Raw genomic sequence first — 12868 nt, 5'->3', positions numbered from 1 at the left:
CAATTCAAACCTGATTATGGTGCTCTTTGCACCATTAAAATAAACACAAGAACGCATATTGTCTCACAAATTTATTTAGTAATTCCCTATACAATTTTCTATTCCAAAAAAGAAAAATAGGAAAAGAGGATGCATGTAGTCATGCAAATTCACTTCAAAGTACCTCACCCCATGCTTTTCTGCCCTCTTTATCTCCTCCTTGTTTATTAAAGGCCTCTTAAATTTATCACAATTCCACCACAATATTGATAAAAATCATATAGTACTACTAATTCTCCATATGGTTAAAAACAGCAGCGGAGACGCAGAAGCAAAAATGGCTGCGGCTTTTGCTTCCAAGCAACGAGGAATAGGTAACTGGACAACTTGTTCCAAGAGATCATCAGGTATATATATAGATATCAATATATACAAGATCGAATTAAATTAACAATTTTATTAGGTGATTTTGGATGATGGCAGGGCAGAGAAGAAGTGGGAAGAAATGGAGCAGTAATCAAAAGCCTGATCCAAAGGTCACAAGCTTCACCCCTCAGGAAGAGGATCTGATCATCCAGCTGCATTCCGTGGTCGGAAGCAGGTTCGAGAAATAAATAAAATACGAGATTGAAACACACACATGCGAATTTGAATTTAAAATTTTAATTTTTTTTAATAATTTTTTAAAATTTATCCAAATTTTATTAGTACAGATCAAGAGTGCTAAAATTTAGAAAATATAGTTCGTGCTAATATTATTTTCTGCGTCGGCATCTGCAGGTGGACTATCATAGCCCAACAGCTGGGAGAAAAGACGGAGAGCGACGTGAAAAATGTATGGAACAGCAAACTGAAGAAGAAGCTGTCGGCGATGGGGATCGATCCGGTGACTCACAAGCCCTTCTCCCAGATCTTGGCCGATTACGGCAGCATGGGCGCGTTTCCGGCCACGCGCCACCACGGTCTCTCGAGGGGCTTCAAAGGGACGACGCCATCTGTGAATGCGGAGGTCTCGGTTGGGAATCAAGAGGCGTCGAGCTTCAGCTGGAGTGATTTCTTTCTGGAGGAGGCGTTTGCGGCGCAAGAAAACGGAGGTGGTGATGATGAGGTTTTGGGAGAGGGGAAGATTGATGTCGGTGGTGGAGGAGGCTTTGATGCTGTGGCGACGACGTCGTCTGCGTTTGTGGAAGCGATGATTGGGAAGCAAGATGAGATGTGCTCGCAGCTGCCTTGCTTCTATGAGGAGCCATTTTACTATTGATCAAAACAGTTGTGTTTGCTTTTGTACACATGGTGTCCATGTCTTGCTCTATTGATTGAAATTGAATATTCCATTTGTCTGGAGGTGACCAAAATATCCTGAATCTGAAATTCCAATCAAATTGAAATTTAAAATTTAGTTCAGATTTTGCGTATTTTTCATTCGGATTGGATATTTTAAAATCCAAAATATATTTTTATAGTATATTATACTAGTAATAAAATACTATGTTTTATTAATAAACTTACCAAAAATATAAAAATTTTATGTTGAATAATTCTAATGGTGTCTGGTTATTATATTTTGGATTTTCAAATAGAATTGGATTCTATTTATATGCAATTTTGGATTTTTCAGATCGGATCGATTTCATAGTTCAAATTTCGAGTATTTGGACTTTTGGATTTGATCAGATTTATTTTTTATTATAAAATTTCATATTAAAAATCAAACAAATACTAAACCAATGAATTATATTCTCTCTTTGTCTCAAGATAGTAGAGTCTATTTCTTTTCGAATTATCCCAACATAGTCGAGTCATTTCCTTTTTTGACAAACACTTTATTTTCACTCATACTTTACTCAAGTTTCTTTCTTATACATTATTCCCTCTGCTCTAACTTTTAACATATCAATTTCTTAAATCACATCCCCCAAAGAAATGTCTCAATTACCTTGAGTCAACTTTCCTCGACGAATCCTAACAAATAAACATACTCATAATGATAGTGATAAGTTGAAACCAAAGTAGAGTACGTATATGATAATTCTAGTAGTATATATATTAAACAACAACTTTATGATAAGATTGATGATCATGTGTCACTGTATATCTTCTTGACGAATCCTAACAAATAAACATACTCATAATGATAGTGATAAGTTGAAACCAAAGTAGAGTACGTATATGATAATTCTAGTAGTATATATATTAAACAACAACTTTATGATAAGATTGATGATCATGTGTCACTGTATATCTTCTTGACGAATCCTAACAAATAAACATACTCATAATGATAGTGATAAGTTGAAACCAAAGTAGAGTACGTATATGATAATTCTAGTAGTATATATATTAAACAACAACTTTATGATAAGATTGATGATCATGTGTCACTGTATATCTTCTTGACGAATCCTAACAAATAAACATACTCATAATGATAGTGATAAGTTGAAACCAAAGTAGAGTACGTATATGATAATTCTAGTAGTATATATATTAAACAACAACTTTATGATAAGATTGATGATCATGTGTCACTGTATATCTTCTTGATGAGGTTGAGATGGTGGTGCTCCTCCTCCTCCGCCCATCTCCAAATCTATATACATGTCACATCTAAGGATCCTACTAACAATTATTTCTACAGATTGAAGGAATCCAGCGATTGTGCGTGAGAAACCTCGGCAAGTGGACAACCATGCCAATAGGAGATAGAGCCAATACACACGTTGTGGAAGGATCAAAGCCAAAAAGAAAGAGACGAATAGCAGCAAATTAAAATTGTGGAAGCGCACTTGCAGAATACAAGGTTGCGATATTTGAATAGAGAAATTAAAAAGAGAATAGGAAACAATCAAAAACTTGGGCCATGTATTGAGGATACCAAAGGCATCCCAAATCCCATCATCCACCAATGATTTAAGAATGTTGATCGCCAACATCAAACCAAACTTATTTCCAATGAATACATTTTTCTCTTTGCTTCTTTCTATATGGATGCTTGCATAGGGCTTTTAAAGAAAACGTGACAGCGTTGGCGCTCATTAATAGATTTTTTATTGTTAAAAGTATCATTACTTACTAGCTAAAGTATCGTGCTTTTTTAATGTGCTTGAGAAAGATTACCCTTTGGATAAAAGTTGTCTACTTTTCCACTACCTTTTCCCTTCTCAAATTTAATTCTACAATGCTAAGGAAATTACCTAAGAAAACCCCAAAATACACTTATAAATCACTAAGACAATATGGTCCGGCTTCATAATAACACCAAATTCTTTTAATTAGTATAGTCTTAATATAATCCAATACTCTAGTGCACATGTATGTAGATGGAGTCGTGATGAATCATAAATGCTAGAATGCGATTTTGACTCGAGCATTTTCATTTTGGTCACTTATTATAAATATATAAGAAAAATGTGTTTTGCCTATGACACAGCCTGTTAGTTTAGGCTTGTGTTACGACTTTTCTCCGAGGTCTCCCTATCTTAGCTCGTGACACACAAATCCACCGATATTCGCGATAAAACGCAATAAGCAACGCAATGAATGATCAATAGAAAGGAATTGTATTACAAGAGAAACAATCAATGAGTACAATGATTCGAAAGAGAGAAACGCTCTAGATCCACGATCTAAGCTCAGCAACAAAACACAAATCACACGAAAAGAAATGACAGCAGCTTCCCCTTTTTATACTCTGTTCCTAGCTCGTTTAGTCATGCGATCCTCGCCACTTTCCACATCACATTCCACCTCAGCTCCTTCTTCACATGCAAGCACGCTCTTTCCACGTCATAAGCTGCCACGTTCCCACCACCTCATCCTTTATTTAATATGTATAGCATGCTTCAACTATTGATCAAGCATGGCTTATTCGTTGCATGCATGTATTATTGTAGCTAAAATCATGCATGCAACAGCTTCATTGAAATGAAGAACGTTAACTTCTTTAAAAAAGAGAGAAATATAATGCTACTCCCCAAAATATGATACTTTTAAATATTTTAAAATTATTATCTAGTTTACTAATAAGATTATTAAAAATTAAAATTTGGCCCAATACATCATCAAACATTAGCCCAGTTCGATAAACAAAAGGGCCCAATAATTAAAAGCAGTAGCCCAATATTAAAATAATTATTTGTATTTATTATACTGAATTACTCAGAAAAATTCATGCAAAACCAAGCAAAACAAAAACAACATCATCGCCACCAAAATCCCAAGAGGAGCTCTTGAAAGACCTGCTCCGGAAGGCCGGGGCGAGGAGGCCGCAGGGGGTGGAGACGCAGCAGCCTTCGCGCACGCATAGTTGCAACGGCTTGGACTAACAGCACGGTACACACCGCTCTGTGTGAGGAGGTAGACATCCCCGTCATTGTCCTGACCAAACGAGAAGATGTAGCCCAATGCAGGGACCGAGCTCCCGGGCGTCTCCGTGCACCTCATAGGCGAGTCAGTCGCGCAGCTGAAGGCGATCTTGCTGCTTGTGAACTTGCCACTGTTGACAGGGCTCTCTGTTCCGGCCCATATAGCCCCTGCATAGAGATCTCCAAACAAGTACCTGCACAACAAGATGGCTTAGTTAGATTAGCAAGGAGCTTTCAGTTAGTTATAGGTTTCATGCAGTTGGTTACCTTCCTTGCATACAAGGATCTGTGGTGGCTCGGTAGAAGTAGCCACCGGTGATGGATGCTGAGCCCTCGTTCGTGTTCACATCGGAGTGGTTGTACCCCATCACAGGGAAGATTGTTGAGCCTAGTGAGGTGTTTGCGACGGAAGTGTTGAACTTGTACTGGCCCTCGTAGGCGCTCCACCCGTAGTTTCCACCTTTGGTGATCAAGTTCACTTCCTCGTAGTGATCCTGTTCAACGCTTGAAGAAGCTCTAACTTCTAAGGGAGATGATGGTAAATGCTTTGTGCCACTTTTTATGTGCATAACTATTGATTCTTGGAACTTATTTTGGAATTAGGAGTTGCTGAGATGAATGCTGTTACCTGTCCTACATCTGCACAGGCGAAATACGAAGGCCTAGCAGTGTCGAAGCTGCAGCGCCATGGATTTCTTAGTCCAAGTGCCCATATCTCCTTCTGTAGCTCCTTGTCTTGTGTGTAGGGATTGTCTTTGGGAATGGAATAGTTTCCCCACAGGCCGAGCCGGCTAGCTTCCGTTGCACCTACAACGGTTATCGTGATTATGAGAGGCATTTAAGAGTGTTTACAAACAGTCTCATGCATATTCACAAACTCACTTGTTATGGTATCAACATCAAACCTCATGATCTTCCCAAGCAGAGACTTCTTGTTCTGAGCAAAGTTGTACGGATCGCCTCCTGCGCCGCCGCCATCTCCCATCATGAAGTAGAGATGACCGTCTTGAGGTCCGAAGAGGATCTGCCCTGCGTGGTGAGACGTGAACGGAAGCCCCATGGTGAAGATCCTCCTCACTTCAGAAGGGTTTGCCTAATGAAAAAGATGCAATCACATTGTCATTGATGCTAAAACCAAAAACAGTTGAACCAACTCATGTCAAATTACCAATGAAGGCTGTGATGCAGTTCCATTGGCAGTGAACTCTGCTATCACACTCTGAAACTGGCAAGGACTTGCACCGTTTTCCGGGGTCAGTTTTGATGGATCACACTTCACATCCGAGTTGCACGCGCATCTCCCTGCGCACTCTGGCCACTTGGCCTTGTCACAGTTGAACGATGCAAAGAAGCGGCCGTTCTCTGTGAATTTGGGATGGAATGCAATTCCGAGAAGTCCAAACTCAGCATCGAAATGGACTTCATCGGTTAGGTCTAGGAAAGGAGTAGCCTCATCGAGCTCCATTACCCCTCCGGAACCCTGGCTAGGGATCGTTCCCAGCCAAATCTTGCCTTGCTGGTTTGAGAAGAAGGCGCGGTTTGAGCCATCAGGATGGCCAACCATGTTGAGGTATGTTCCATTCCCGATTTTCTCAAGGCACAGACCACTTGGAGGGGCCGGAGGAGCCCCAGTGTCGTTGAGGGTGACAGGCGTGCCATCAAAGCACGGTAGGCCATCATCGGATGCTCCACCGAGAGTGCTGCAGAAGTCTGCTTGAGACTGCCAGAGATCAGCAAGTTTGCTTGAATTTGAGACCGTTGGAGCTCCAGCTCGGCCTTGCAATGAAACTGCGAAGGGCGAATTTAGGATGGAGACGTTCTGGCATGCAGTCCATGCTTTTGAACAGAAGTCGAGTGAGGCTTGGTTCGTCTGTGTTGAGTTCGATGAGACTGTGGAGTTGCACAGCACAGGAACTTGTCGAGGTGCAGTATCGATTCGGAATAGCTCAGCTGAGAACTGATCACACCTCTGTAGATGTTAAAGCAAACTAACTTAGAGAAAGCTAACAAGTGAATAGCCAAACAAGAAAATCCCATAAGTGCTGCATCATAACACTGTTTTGACATAACTATGAAAGAAGCAGCAATTAAGAAACACAGCAAAAATAATGAGTATTGATTAACAAGTAGTAGTTGACTTTACAGAGCAAAGGATAGATTTAACAAGAGAAGCACAGGCAGGATGTGAGATGTTCATAGATACAAACTGCTTCTTCAAAAGCAAATCATCATATGCATTGCAGCACACGGTGCCATTGTAGGGGCAGAACTGCAGACTTGAATTTGAACTAAAGGGAGCTCCTGTAATACAATACAGCCACCAAATGAGCTCTATCTCTCTCTTTAATGAATGAAAACAAAGACTTACTTGAATCGGTGCAGAGTGGCAGAGCGAGGCAAGAATCAAGAAATTGCAGCAAGATGAAGAACTGAATAATCCTAATAACAAAGTGGTTGCCTCCCATCATTCCTAATTTTACACCAAAAACAACATAGGCCGCAAAGTACAGAAAGTACAGAGCAAATTTTTTGTCACTATGTGAAAGATACTTGAGAGGGACAAACAAAAAAAACTCCACTTATCAAGAATCAAACCATCAAAAGTGAAATGAAGAAACAAAAACCAGAGATTATGTTCAGAAACCCATGAAATGATGAAAACTTTTCTTGGTTTCAAACAATTAGCACCACATTATTCCTTTGACCTGTTTTTGGTCTCTCATAAACTGATAATTGGAGAGAAGAAATTCAAACCCTATATTTGTTGGACTCAATATAATTATAAAGTTTTTATCTTGTTGACATTGTTATTAACTAAGATGAGATACCAATATGAATATACCATCAACTTGCAGCTTGATGTCTGCGTAGTTGACTTTAGCTCATTAATTTATGGAATAAAAGCTGAAAATTTGCGAAGAAATCCAACTAAATTTATGATGTAAGAAAGGATGAGGATAATAACTACATATTCTAATATTCCATAAATGAAATTTCAAAGGGACGCAAGCCAATTGAAATCTTAATTGATTGCGACTGTTTTCTTGTCTTTACCAGTTTGACCGCGGACGATGTTGATTCCGTAGTAATTTCAAAATACACATTCTGCGTTCACTATATTTGAATGAATATACTTCACAAGACAAAAATTTAACTGCAAACAGTTAAGAAAGTGAGCGAGAGATTTAATGGAATAATAGATCAATATGGTTAATGTATGTCTATAGATACAGTTTAACTTTTCTAGCAGATGGATACTCGTTCAGAGAAACAAGTTCACAATGATAAGGGAAAGAGAATACAGCAGTTAAAGCTGATAACAACGGTAGCAGCGGAATGGCTATCACAGGGTGCAAAAATGCACAATGGGTATGAGAGCGTAGTTACTTGGCCATGTTGAAGATCGGAGCCATACCAAAAGCCTTGAATCGCGCTGCTTCCTCTCATCATAAAATCCTACATTCAAGCATTCATGATGTATCTGGTTCAACTATCGAGAGCACCCAGTGCTTTCATGTCCTCCAGGAACGCCATATACGAGTCATCAATGCTTTGTGGTTTTGATGCAGACGACGAGCCAGCGGATGCTTGCTTTGCAACTGGTGGAGCCACAATTGGCCGGTTGGATGTAGTAGGGGTAGTTGTCTTTGGCTTTGCTTTTGGAAGGGGAAGGGCAGACTCTCTCCTGACCCGTACCGATGCAGGAACCTGCAAATCCACAATCTTGAGTCAGAATTTCATGCGACTACAGATAACTAGACGAAGCATTCCTGTCAATGAGGATGTAATCAAAATGAACAACCAGAAGCACTGCAAATTTATTCTCTATCCAATGAACCTTATACAGAGTAGAGAATTTCTTCATCTATCAAAAGTTTCCACAGATAAAAAGGTGTAATTTTTGTGTTTCAGAACAAAAGAGCAAGTGTGAAATTAAAGCTGGTAAGACTCCCCTAAATTCACATATAAATGCCAGAGAAGGAGAAAAGACACTATAAACAAGATCATTGCAGAAGCAGATAAACTCACCATAGCTGTAAGCTCAGGAGTGTGCTGCGCCAGAGGCCTCTTTACAACGGTGGATGCAGCTGATTTGATGTATGATGGCTTCTGAGGAACAGCTTGTCGAGCAATAAAGTCGTCATGTGGAATAGGAGGTGGGCCAGGTGGAAGCGGTGGTCTTATCATTGATGGATAGGCAAGGGGAGGTCCAAAAGGTGGTCTTGGCATTAGTGGGGTCATGAGTCCAACATGACCGGGTTGCGCAGGTATTCCAGGGGCGGAAAATGGGGGGCGCATATCAGCTGGTGGTGGCGGTGGAAAGCGTGCAATGCCTGGAGGAAGCATATCGAGCTGCAAACTTGACCCTATGCCAGCACCAGGAATTTGAGGCTGTTGCCTTAATGGTGGTGGAGGAGGAGCCATTTTCAGAAGTTCTGTGGGATCTATTGTAGTTTTTGCTTCAGACTCAGAAGATGAGCCTTCAGGCTGGGCATCACCTAACTTTGGGGGCATCCCAGTCGGGTGAGGCTGTGGAGGAAGGCTAGTTGGCATCTGGCAAAAAATCAGCAAGAGAAAGCCATCAGCTAAAAGTTCGAGTACAATTGACAAATTTTATGATGATGATTTATTAAAAACATAAGAACATATCCAGTCATCTAGATTTTGAAGAGCTCCACATAAATATGAATGCAGCACATACCGGAACAGGATGCCTGGAAGTTGAATCTTCTGAATTCGCATTCTCGCCGCCAGGAATACCAGGGGGAGGTGGTTGGGAGGATGGCTGCATTGGTGGAGGTGGAGGAAGTGGGGGATGAACAGCAAGTAACTCCTTAGGCGGTGGGCCAGGTGGAGGTGGTGGTGGAGGCAATGATGATATAATATCTCCCCCTGCTGGATGTGGAGGCATAGGTGGAGGAGGCGGCAAAGGCAAAGACACGGGCAAAGTAGCACCTTCTCCAGAATCTAAGTTCGCACCAGGCAGAGGAGGCGGAGGAGGAGGAACAGGTAAGGTGCCATCCTCTGCTTCTAATTGTGATGATGATGCCACGTTACTCGAGCTTTCTGGTAAAGGAATCCTTGGTCCTGCATCCCCAATGAAGCAGCAAAAATTTAAAATTGATGTGAAAGTAAATGGTGTGCAAAGTAAAACATGCTTCTAAAAAGAGAATCAAGGTCATGTTCCTAGAGAAGTCAAATAAGACTATGGCATACCAATTGATGATTTAAACATTGGAGGTTTTCCAGGCGGCGGCGCTCCAGAAGGATTCAGAGTCGGGTGATAATAAACTGAGTCCTGCATGAATAAATTGCTAAATGTCTCAACAAATCAGAAAAAAGCAAAGGTACAATAGAAATAAAGTTAGGAAAATTCAAGTAAACTTACTTCAGGTATGGGATGTTTGACTCTTTCTTCCTCTTCTGCAGTGGTTCGCCTTCGAACAGGTCCCAAATGACTGCAAAAAAGATTGCCCAACCAAACTTATAAAGCACAAAGTTCATATGAACATCTACGACTAATAAGGAAATTTAATTAAATAAGGTTACGCTTCTTCACCTGAACATAACTGGCGTTTCACCTTTTTCCTTCATCTTTTCTTCATATTCCTATACAGCAGAAAGAACACTGTTAACACCAGTCTACTTTGAAAAGGGAAAGGGCAAAAAAGAAACTAAGAAATCAATTGTGTTCATTATCTCTTCGCAAGGATTTATAGCTCTTCACAATGGAAACTCCAAGTATGGTATGCATTTCGTGTGTCTAATACGTAAACCACAAAAACAAAGTAACAAACATAATTATTAAGCATACTATGCAGCTTAAAACAAGGAATTGCCTTCCTCTTTTTGAGTACGAGATTCAGTGTGTCTTCAAGTTGTCTCTTTTTGTGTTTTCTAGCTTTGTCCAGAGCACCATCTGCCTCTGCAATAATAATAAATAATGATTAAGATACTATTAGACAATGTTTCTATCCCCCAAAAAAAAAGTGAAAGAAACAGAAAATGTATAACATTTTGATATGCATGAACCAACCAAGCTTAGAGCAAACAACAATAAAGTGAGAGAAACGAAAACAGAGGCAAAATGTAAAATGTATTCACTAACAGATTTATTGGGATGAATTAGCAGCACAAAGGAACAAAGTGAATTGTACATAAAGGGGGTGTTCAGTTTGCAAGATTGTATCCCGGGATTAAATATGTAGTGTGTTTGGTTCATGAGATTCAACCCCACAACTCAATCCTAGATGGATAATAATGGGATAATTAGTCATAGCTAACCCCATGTGACTAAAATAATCTCACAACTCAATCCTAGATTATATCTTGGTACTATTTTATCTAGGAAACCGAACACCACCAAAGTACATTCAGGGAAACGTCACCAGGACTTTACAAATTTCATTATTTGTGCAGAAAGTTGGATTTTTCTTGTGCATCATTAGATAACAAAAAGGTACAACCGCAGCATGATAATGAGTAGTTATAGTACAGCCTGCGAACAGCACCAAAGACTACCAAGCCAACTTCATATACCAAGAACAGCGAGAAGGCTTAAAAGCAAGAAGTATGCTTTTCAATTTCTAAGAAGTAAGAACTAAGAAATGCAACAAATAAAGGAAATTTTCTTCTTCCTGATAATTAGTGAAAAACAAGGGATTCTATGAATACAGTTTTTGTCGGTCTGTTTTCACTTGCTATTTAAAACAAGCTAAGTGGAGAAATGTTAACCCACAAGAAAAGAACAGGCCACGTGATAGTGGATGCTTATACCAAAGAACTAGAGAATTACTTCCTCTATATTTTGCAAGTTTGAAGCCGTATGTCAAGAAGCGCCACCCAGAACTTAATGCTTTGCAGATCTATTTCAAAACCGAAGGCAAAGCTACCTTAAATCCCCGAAATAAGCAGTGACTAAAGAAGCAAAGTGTTGAACAAAAAGTAGCTTCACTTTCAAGAAGGTAAAAAAGGACAAAAAATATAGCTACTTCCATAGTAAGTACTAGTACTATGTGTCTATATCAAAACTGATCTACCTATTACTTCTGCTTTGCGATATATGGGATGGGAGAACAAGGGCGCATAAGTTTGATATCCATCAAATCCCATGCTACCAGCTTGCGCCATAACCTCTTTAATCATACTAAAGAAAGTGATAAATCAGGTGTTTTATCAAATACTTCACCTTTTCGTCATGTTTGTAAGAAACTAAAGCACAACCTAAATAATGCATTGATGGATTCTAGGAAACTTACTCATTGCTTCCAGTTTCTGAATCTGATCTTTCAGAGTGTCGGGATCCTTCTTCAAAATCCCAACTTCCCTTACCTTTTTCCTCTCCTTCTTGTTCTGTTCAGTAACATCAAAACAAACTTCTAAGCATCAGAACAAACATCTACCGTCCGCATTACTTAATCATACAACAACTCATGAAGACAAAAGCAATAACATCACAATGTTTTCATGCCCAATATAGCTTTTCCCAGAATATCCACCACATATTCAGACTCAACATATACATACGAGAAATGCACGAGAACAAAGAGTGATCAGACTTACCCGCTTCAATTCTTTCTTGCGCAGCTCCTTGCGGTATGAATCGGTAGGGTTCATGGTTTTGCCTCCCTTCGTGGTCTTCACCATTTTGACGGCTTTCTAGGTAGATAGAGATAAGAAATCCTCAATCAGAATCTCTCCTTTCCCTTCGTTACTTTAATTAGGGTCAAATGGATAGTAGCTCGTTCGGAATCGAGTAATTGTGCAGAAGGTTTTGCGATTTGGGGATGAAGGAGAAGAAGGCCTCTGACGCGAAAAAAAAAAATTTATTTCTGCGTATTTATGGGCGGGCGGGTTTTTTTGCCTTATTTATACTCCAACATTTTGTTTCTTTTCATAATTCATGCAACGATGCATATTTTTGTGAGCAAATTTGTAAATTCTTATAATCGATACTTCTCCACATATCTCTACTCATTTATCAATTTAATTTCAACAAATGTAATGTATATTCCAATTTTAAATTATCATTCACTTTCTAAATATAAACAACAAAACTATTTTATTAAAAATTTAAAATAAATTTAAAGAAATTACAAATTCTTCATTACACATTCATGGCGCAATATGCATTCATTCAACATCATTGTCTTCCATCAATGTTTATCCTTGGGCTTGTTCCATGGTTTTTACCTTTTGGGATCTTCTCTTTTTTAACATTACTTTATAAACATGAGTAGGGATGTCAATCCAACCCGAAATCCGTGGATCGGCCCGAATAGCCCGATAAAATTAGTGGGTTAGGGCTGCAATTTTGTAACCCGAATACAAAAACTAAATGGGTTGGCGGGTTAAACAGGTTGGCCCGGCGGGTTGCGACTTTTAACTGAACAATATTAAGTTTTTAAGGATTTTTTCAATGTTTGAATTTCATGTAACACAATCAATAGTTTTTTGCAACTGCAACCTTCATTCTACACTTTTCCAATCGATCTCATACTATCAACTTTCAAGTTCTATCTCGA

The 12868-nt window shown here is 39.4% G+C and overlaps 3 protein-coding genes across 4 annotated transcripts; 1 reads left to right on the top strand and 2 right to left on the bottom strand.

The window, feature by feature from the left end:
• The first annotated feature begins 200 nt into the window (after positions 1-200).
• Positions 201-1352, top strand: LOC125200592 (transcription factor MYB35-like). The gene is made up of 3 exons (XM_048098251.2): positions 201-386; positions 463-580; positions 760-1352. Exons 1-3 carry the CDS (start codon positions 281-283, stop codon positions 1238-1240), a joined length of 705 nt encoding a protein of 234 aa, XP_047954208.2. The 5' UTR covers positions 201-280; the 3' UTR covers positions 1241-1352.
• A 2685-nt stretch (positions 1353-4037) lies between these two features.
• LOC125200589 (HIPL1 protein-like) lies at positions 4038-7136 on the bottom strand. The gene is made up of 7 exons (XM_048098248.2): positions 6712-7136; positions 6487-6644; positions 5512-6312; positions 5226-5436; positions 4972-5150; positions 4611-4837; positions 4038-4537 (listed from the first exon to the last, which is right to left on the bottom strand). The coding sequence occupies exons 1-7, from the start codon at positions 6809-6811 to the stop codon at positions 4138-4140; spliced, it is 2076 nt and encodes a 691-aa protein (XP_047954205.2). The 5' UTR covers positions 6812-7136; the 3' UTR covers positions 4038-4137.
• A 391-nt stretch (positions 7137-7527) lies between these two features.
• LOC125201767 (protein EARLY FLOWERING 5-like) lies at positions 7528-12168 on the bottom strand. 2 transcript variants are annotated; one of them, XM_048100010.2, is made up of 9 exons: positions 11907-12168; positions 11603-11696; positions 10184-10269; positions 9904-9953; positions 9733-9802; positions 9561-9642; positions 9046-9431; positions 8373-8897; positions 7528-8051 (listed from the first exon to the last, which is right to left on the bottom strand). In XM_048100010.2, the coding sequence occupies exons 1-9, from the start codon at positions 11988-11990 to the stop codon at positions 7830-7832; spliced, it is 1599 nt and encodes a 532-aa protein (XP_047955967.2). In that variant the 5' UTR covers positions 11991-12168; the 3' UTR covers positions 7528-7829. The 2 variants fall into 2 exon arrangements, with proteins under 2 accessions (XP_047955967.2, XP_088919814.1); XM_089063688.1 differs by lacking the exons at positions 11603-11696; positions 11907-12168 and having other exon boundaries at positions 10159-10269.
• Positions 12169-12868: the final 700 nt, after the last annotated feature.

This window comes from Salvia hispanica, chromosome 2 (assembly GCF_029641045.1).
Source record: "Salvia hispanica isolate PSC_SH4W2 chromosome 2, Shi_PSC_v1, whole genome shotgun sequence".
Classification (NCBI taxonomy): Eukaryota; Viridiplantae; Streptophyta; class Magnoliopsida; order Lamiales; family Lamiaceae; genus Salvia; species Salvia hispanica.
This window is presented reverse-complemented; position numbering and strand designations above follow the sequence as displayed.

What these genes read in the sequence shown, in the direction of transcription:
- LOC125200592 (XM_048098251.2), top strand. Translation starts at nt 281, where the DNA reads ATGGTTAAAAACAGCAGCGGAGACGCAGAAGCAAAAATGGCTGCGGCT. An exon ending in TTGTTCCAAGAGATCATCAG is followed by an intron (nt 387 to 462) that starts GTATATATATAG and finishes GGATGATGGCAG; the next exon opens with GGCAGAGAAGAAGTGGGAAG. An exon ending in CATTCCGTGGTCGGAAGCAG is followed by an intron (nt 581 to 759) that starts GTTCGAGAAATA and finishes CGGCATCTGCAG; the next exon opens with GTGGACTATCATAGCCCAAC.
- LOC125200589 (XM_048098248.2), bottom strand. Translation starts at nt 6,811, where the DNA reads ATGATGGGAGGCAACCACTTTGTTATTAGGATTATTCAGTTCTTCATC. An exon ending in TTAAATCTATCCTTTGCTCT is followed by an intron (nt 6,313 to 6,486) that starts GTAAAGTCAACT and finishes TAACATCTACAG; the next exon opens with AGGTGTGATCAGTTCTCAGC. An exon ending in CCTGTGCAGATGTAGGACAG is followed by an intron (nt 4,838 to 4,971) that starts GTAACAGCATTC and finishes AGCGTTGAACAG; the next exon opens with GATCACTACGAGGAAGTGAA.
- LOC125201767 (XM_048100010.2), bottom strand. Translation starts at nt 11,990, where the DNA reads ATGGTGAAGACCACGAAGGGAGGCAAAACCATGAACCCTACCGATTCA. An exon ending in GCAAGAAAGAATTGAAGCGG is followed by an intron (nt 11,697 to 11,906) that starts GTAAGTCTGATC and finishes GTTACTGAACAG; the next exon opens with AACAAGAAGGAGAGGAAAAA. An exon ending in CTCCTGAGCTTACAGCTATG is followed by an intron (nt 8,052 to 8,372) that starts GTGAGTTTATCT and finishes GTGGATTTGCAG; the next exon opens with GTTCCTGCATCGGTACGGGT.